Source organism: Parasteatoda tepidariorum, unplaced genomic scaffold, assembly GCF_043381705.1.
Source record: "Parasteatoda tepidariorum isolate YZ-2023 unplaced genomic scaffold, CAS_Ptep_4.0 HiC_scaffold_2800, whole genome shotgun sequence".
Lineage (NCBI taxonomy): Eukaryota > Metazoa > Arthropoda > Arachnida > Araneae > Theridiidae > Parasteatoda > Parasteatoda tepidariorum.
The window spans coordinates 1-7,182 of NW_027261597.1; the positions used below are offsets into that span (position 1 = coordinate 1).

At 30.6% G+C, this 7,182-nt stretch overlaps 2 protein-coding genes across 4 annotated transcripts; both read right to left on the reverse strand.

Annotated features, from left to right (window-relative positions):
- Positions 1 to 793: 793 nt before the first annotated feature.
- LOC122273170 (uncharacterized) lies at positions 794 to 5,015 on the reverse strand (the record flags this gene model as incomplete). Its single annotated transcript, XM_071176888.1, has 11 exons — positions 5,010 to 5,015; positions 4,372 to 4,721; positions 3,831 to 4,202; positions 3,676 to 3,756; positions 3,382 to 3,595; positions 2,908 to 3,234; positions 2,527 to 2,823; positions 2,176 to 2,420; positions 2,070 to 2,091; positions 1,639 to 1,930; positions 794 to 823 (listed from the first exon to the last, which is right to left on the reverse strand). Coding segments are annotated over exons 1-11 (2,236 nt in total), but the record flags the coding sequence as incomplete, so codon positions are not given.
- LOC122273171 (uncharacterized) lies at positions 3,643 to 6,715 on the reverse strand. 3 transcript variants are annotated; one of them, XM_071176890.1, is made up of 4 exons: positions 6,601 to 6,673; positions 6,452 to 6,473; positions 6,339 to 6,406; positions 3,643 to 6,039 (listed from the first exon to the last, which is right to left on the reverse strand). In XM_071176890.1, the coding sequence occupies exons 3-4, from the start codon at positions 6,354 to 6,356 to the stop codon at positions 5,275 to 5,277; spliced, it is 783 nt and encodes a 260-aa protein (XP_071032991.1). In that variant the 5' UTR covers positions 6,357 to 6,406; positions 6,452 to 6,473; positions 6,601 to 6,673; the 3' UTR covers positions 3,643 to 5,274. The 3 variants fall into 3 exon arrangements, 2 of the variants coding, with proteins under 2 accessions (XP_071032991.1, XP_071032990.1); XM_071176889.1 differs by having other exon boundaries at positions 6,339 to 6,473; positions 6,601 to 6,715; XR_011635975.1 differs by lacking the exon at positions 3,643 to 6,039 and adding an exon at positions 6,140 to 6,241 and having other exon boundaries at positions 6,339 to 6,473; positions 6,601 to 6,715.
- Between the last annotated feature and the right edge of the window lie 467 nt (positions 6,716 to 7,182).

The window sequence follows — 7,182 nt, forward strand, 5'->3', positions numbered from 1 at the left end:
AATACATGTCTTCGAAGTGGACTTTGTGTACCATGTTATATGAAGTGGAAAACCACGAAAACCTCCTACGCTTAGTTCGACGACAAGCAGTGGGCTTGGTTTTGTTAACCAGTGTCCTGTGAATGTACAGAGATCAGAGGAAAAAGACCAAAGGTTTTAATAAAATAAATGTTATCATTTTATAGATATTCTAATGGTGTCATCTATACTTAAAATGTTAGAAGTTTAGTTATTTTTTGATATATGTATAGTTGATATAAATGACTGTAATTATTATTAAACTATTCAATATTAGCTATTATTAACCTATTCAGTAAGAAAGTACACCCTTTAATAATTAATACAAAAAAAGTTTCAGAAAAACTATAAAATTATTACAAAAATATTAGATTTTAAAAAAAGCAAAAAATATTTTTCTAAAAGATAGAAAAATTTTACAAAAAGCAAAAATATTTTACTAAAAGATAAAAGAATTTTACTAAAAGATAGAAATATTTTCTTAAAAGAGAAAATTTTTTTGTAAGAAGCATAAATATTTTCTGAAAACTGGAAAATGTTAATAAAAAGTTTGAAATATTTTTACAAAACTAGGATATTTTTAACAAAAAGCAAAAAATATTTTACTAAAAGTTAGAAATTTTTTACAAAAATAAAAATATTTTATGAAATATTAGAAATACGGAACTTGTTTCATCTTCATGATATCTATTTTCTCACAAAATTTTAAAACGATAGTTTCTGTCTGGGAAGTTATTAATAAAAATAGTAAAAAAAATTTTTTTAACTGACTTACCTTCTGTTGTTGATTCACTAGTATTCTTTGCTAGAAAAAATAGATAGCTGAAATATTTATTAAATGTGTTTATTTTCAGTTAATGATTTTTTTTAAAAATGTATTTTTTTTTTTCATTTTCATGACAGCATTCATTCACTCACTAACATTTGTTCACTCATGCTTAATATTATTTTCTAAAAAATTTAATCTAAATAAAATTTGTATGATTAATTCAATAAATTTTTCTGTAATGGATGTTGGAGACATCTGTTAGTTACAAGTAACTATCCAGAGTGCGGGACGAGGACCCTTCTCCAGTGGCACTCCGCGGTTTTTAAAGTGGACGTCGCCACTGCTTTTTTCTAAGTGGGTATAGCCTCCACTGCTTTTTTTCCAAGTGGGTTGCCTCCACTTTGCACTTTGTCCTTCCCCTTAATAACCATTATTCCTCAATAACCATATGGAAGAGTAGATAGATCAGGCTGAATAACTCGCTTGTCGTAAACGACTCTGTAAAGTTTCGTTTCTGGCTTTGTTAAAACCTTTCTTCTCTTTGCGTCTCTTCAGATTTTCATAGGGTTATGAATTGGTAGGCTTTCGTTATTCAGTTCGCACAACATTTTTTTTATTGTCTCAAAATTTATCTTTTGGGAATTCCTGTAGTTGAGGGTGAAACCACGCACTTTACAGCACATTTTTCCAGAAGTAGTTTCGTAGGCATAATTTTTAGCGCCACCTGTAAAGAAAACCGTATGTAATGTTATAATAATGAAATGTGTTATAAAAATTATCAACTCTAAATCTTGATCTAGAATAAACTACAGAAAGATATCAATTATTGTAATATTTAAAAAAAATAATACCAGATACAAAGGTTGTGATGACATCTCCACCCAGTTCATCTGTGAAATCCCCAAGAAAATTTCCGATCGGAGGATCATTAAAACCATCTTGGGCATATATGATAGAGTCGGTGTCATGGTATAATACATTTGATCCTAACTTGTCCATTTCTCCATACAGTTTGAGACGTGCCCATGCGGTTGTAAATGCAGCCAAGAAAATATTGGTGGATGTATCCTGGGATATGAAATCTCTTTTTGACTCCCAAATAATTGCAACAACTTCATCATTGGGAAGATATACGTCTTTTATCTAAAAGAAATTATTATATTGTTAATTTTTTTTAAACAAAATCAATAAATAATAATTATATTAAATTTCACTTAGTTTTCGTTGTATCAGAAAGCATTTTATTAAACTCCAAAACTGTATTTACATAAGTTAATCGTACTTTATTGCAATGCATGCCCCAACTAAGAAGGAAAAAAAATTATTTATACAATTAAATAATAGTTTTAAAGTAAAATCACTGTAAATGTTAGTTGAATGAAACTTACCGTCCCCAGAAACTATTCAATGAATCTTTTGAAGCCTGTCGCCTCCCTGGATTTTTTTCAATTTTTTCAGGATCAAGGCTGATTCCTTCTTTCGTTTTATACTCCTGGATATAATTAGCTTTATCTGCATCCGTTACACACCCAGCAGGCCAACCACTACTTTCCTGTTTTATTTTCAAAAACAAATCGATATATGAACGAAACAGTGTATTGGAGGAATCTTTAAAATGATAAACTTCGTGTATCTAAAAAAAACAAAACAAAATTACACATTAAACCCTTTATCTAAATCCTGAAAAATTATTTTTAAAACTCTCGTATCAATTCAACTTTTAAACAAAAAGTACTTACTTCCTTAATCTTGTATCCCTTTGTTACAGTAAATTTCAATTCCTCGGTCACCCATGTACCCGTCAATTCTCTTTCATCTTCCACATGTAGATATTTGCTTTGCTGGGTGGTTTCCGTACATGTTCTGCAAAGGGGGAACATAAGTTTGCCCAAACATCTATATGGTAATACAGGCAAGTATAACTCTCTTGGTGGTACCACAGTACATTTGGCAATACCAAAAAAATCCTCAATAGAACCAAACCGTTCTGTAATTATCTCTGGATGGCCCACTGGATAACTGCAGTATTTATTAACCTAGAAAAAATAGCATAAGAAAAATGAATTCGTTTTAATTCTGTATCCAAAAATTAAACAAAAAATCATTAAAACAATATTTACCCAAGGATATAAGGATGTAAAATCAACATATTTAGAGGGTCCTTCGTGAAAGAGTTTAATAGCATTTGTCCGACCACCGTAAAAAGCATCCCTGGGGTTCATCCGATCTTTCAATCTATGTTGCTTTAAGAAAAGTTTTAATTCCTCGTCATCTTTTTTCATTTGATGAAACTCATGCTCCCATATTTCCATGCAATTATATCCAAGAGAACGAAGTCTTTCAGTTCTTTCCTGAGTACTTTGAAGTAAAGATGCCATAGTAACACCTTTTAATAGATGTGTTGTATCTCTCTCAAAACACTTTTCGCAGCCATGATAAAAACAGCCCTGAAATAAGTATGAAAAAATAGATATTAATATAAGTATTACACAGGCATATAAGTATTATTTGAACTGTATAATTTTGGAAAAATTATTAAACAACTTACTTGAAATTGGTAAATAGTTTAGGGTTTCCTCGCAAAACCCATCAACATAAGCACCTCCTATCTTCCTTTCACCAGACTTGTTTAGAGCGTGCTGAATGAATATGTTTTCCTGTTTAGCTATGAAATCCAACCATCTGATGGAATCGGGACTGTATTTTACATTCGTACTATACCCATTCACTGGTACCATGGCAATAGTATTTGGCTGCAAATGACTATTACGATAAATTGCCATACATGAAGATGCTATTGTTATATATCTGTTAAAAAAAAAGAAAATCATTTTGTAGTATAAATAAAACATAAGAAAACATCTGCAACAGTTGTTAAAAATTCTTACCGAAAAGGATCAACGTTTGCGATATTCAAAAGCTCTTTTCTGTATTCCAGACAACACCTCCTGAGAATATCTACATCTGATCTGTAATTTGAAAAAATAGTTAAAAATTATAATATTTCTATCGTATAAAATATTAAAAGTGGACTATACCATACCTGCAATATGCCAATATTTCTTTCGCAAAGTCAAAGACATCATTCTTTCTTTCTTTGTGCCATTCCAGGAAACTTTTTCTGACATCACTTTTCATCGAGTCTGGGCTATAAAATTCTTCGCTAGGTAAAGTGCCAACATAGTTCTGATTTTCCGAGGTGTTAAATAAGTGTGGGAAAAAACCTTTTGTCAGCTCAGTTAGACCAAAACATGCAGGTAATTTTGCCAAAGGCATAGCCAAAAAATTTAATGAATCAATGACTCTTATCTTCAATGCGTTATGAAAAATGCTCATCACACAGGAACCGTTTGGGATAACATCTGGAGTGGTGCCTTGTTGCAGCAGCCATCCCATAATGAACTGTCCATCGAAGCTAAGTATAAATGTTAAATTAAAAACACAATAATTATGATGATTTTTTGTTAAAAGGAATGTAAGCAATTAACTGTGTCTAAAATGTGATATGATTATATAATGAAATGAATTNATGAAATGAATTAAACAATGAAATAAATTAAATAATGAATTAAAAAAAAACTTACCCTTTCATGTTATGAGCTATTGCTGTAAAGTCTTTATGTTGATGAGAGAACAACCAGGCACAAAAATCGTTGGAAGCATTATATCCTTTAAAAACTCGTTCTCGACCATCAGCATATTGAGCTACAGCCAAGTTGACGAGATGCTCACCAGTAGATTGATCAGTTTCAAAATCGAAAAAAATTAACTGATCTGAGGGCTCTTTCCGCTCAATTCGTTTTAGATGACATTTATGTTCAGTAGCATCAACAAATTTTTGGCATGATGGACATTTCGTGGTGCAGCAACGATGGTTTTCAGGTAAACACTCCCTTCTTCTGATTACTTTACAACATTTACGACACTGGTATATCTTTTAAAAAAATTAGAAAAACATAAGACAGGAAACAAGATTTAGAAACAAGATTATTGTAATGAAAAGAAATTCTAACTCTATCGCATAAGGAACCCTCCTGTAGTCCAGTCGTTGATTTATGGGCCTCAAAACAATCATCTGATTTGCAAAGCCTGTAACAGTTGCTACATCGTTTAGGTTCTCCCTGATCACATTTGCTCCTCAAACATATCCTGCACGAATTCACACAGCAGTGATCTTCTCGGTGTGCGAATGGTTTTTCGCACGATTCACAATAGAAATTACTGGCATAAAACCCTTTTAAGCTTTTAATCACATCATAATGTCGATTATGTAACCAAAGATTTATTCGTTTTGGTCGATCGTTCCCTTTATAAGAAACCTGAAATAATTATGAATACATTCAATAATTAAATATATCAGATTATTATACAAATTTGCTTTCGAGATAATCATAAAAAACTTTTTTTTTCCAAACAGTAAGTACTTCTAGAGCTGAGTTATTATTTTTTTAAAATGAAAATTTGTCATTATAATTGGTGAACAAATATTAACATTTAATATTGATAAAAAAAAAGAAGAAAATTACCTTATTGCTGTTATCTGCAGAAAAAACGACAATTTGAATATTGAGAAAACTCTCAAATTTGGCTATTTCCATGTATGTGCAAGGTCCTAAGGGTACGTCTGCAGACGCATGGAGCTCCTTGGCTCGATTCATCAATGCAGGTCTATGTCTATTTCTTAAAGAGTTAATGGCTCTCCTATCATTTTCCAGATGAGCTATAGCATACACAATTGCTTTGGCACAACACAAGCCTTCACTGTCAGTTGGGATGGACAAAATGGATTGTTTATTTTTAGCATCCACGAGAGCATTCACAACCCTAACACCTCTTCCTGCACCAACGTCTCTCCTAATTGTAATGATGTCCACATAAAATCCTGAATCTAATTCGATCTGATCTTTAGACTGTAGTACCTTCATCACACAAGACGTAACTTTCTCAGTTGTGAGTTCTGAAACAGGCATTAAACATGTTGAGATTGGCTTGTCCAGTCCTTCTGCCTGTATGCAGAATCTTATTAAATCTGTCCGGTTTAAAGGAGGTGATCCATCCGTCGGGTTACGTACTCTTTGAATTAGTAGTTCAAAAAGCTGCATCACTGTGTCAACCACGGTGACTAAAGGGGTACCACGCAAACTATCAGGCAAACGATCCGGATCCACACGGGCTCTGAAACAAACTTGGTCCGCATTATATTTCTCGTTCCTTCTCCCTGAGTGAAGTTCCAATATAATACCAGAATTTAACTATAAAATAAACATTAAATAAGTGTAACTTAAATATATATTAAATAAATTAAATACATGTTATATTTATGTAATATGTTTTAATTTATTTAAGTTAAATAATTAAAAATACAAAATAAATAAATAAACAAATTATTTAAAACTCTCATCATTTGATGGAACTGGAGCCGGTACACTTTCCACTAGAAGGTCCTGGCTGATTCTGATATAGAAATAAAAAATACATAAGAATAAATAAATAAAGACAAATTTTGAACTGAGAGTTTTTTTTAAAAAATAGCTGAATAAAATGTTATTACCTCAAATCCCGAACCCATTTGATAATAAAGAGGGAGATTTCGAAACACCTGTGTCGCCTCTACAAAACCTTGCGAGATTTCCCCAATTAAATTCTCTTCGTCTTCCAGAAATTCTTGCGTGAGATCTCCCAAAAGCTAAAATTAGAGTTAGTGATTGAAAAATAGCTATGCCTATTAACAATTAATATTCTTTAGCAAACAAAAATTATGCAGTAACAAATATAAATTATGAATAACAAAAATAAAATTATACAACTATTACCTCATCATCTGATTCATTAAATTCAAAACCTGGTTCACTAAAATCCGTTCCATCATCATCATGCTATTAAAAAAATTTTTTTCACTATCTTTATAAATAAAGTTCACAAAAAAGTTTAGTAAATGTATTCAAATATACAATCATAAAAATAACTGTTAGTTTTAGATATAAAAACAGTTTGTTAACAACATATATATAATTGAACTTAAAAATTAAGTTAAAAAATAAAATCACAAAGATAAATAAACTCAATAGTATACGTTAACAAAGTTCAACAGCATACTATTGATCATGCTGGAAAAAAAATATAATAAATAGTATGTAAATTATTGATTAATTAATAAAATATAAACTACCAATAATTAAACTTAAGGTGCTTTCACTTAATATTGAGAATATACAGAAAATATAATTAAAATGTAAAATAAAAAAAACTTAAAGATTCAACACAAATAAAACTTAAGATGATTCATATACTTTTGAGAATATAAGAAAATACAAAATTGAATAAGGAATGTATTTAAATAGAATTTGTTTAATAAAAGAGTACAAGTATTAGATATTACATATATTAGATATTAG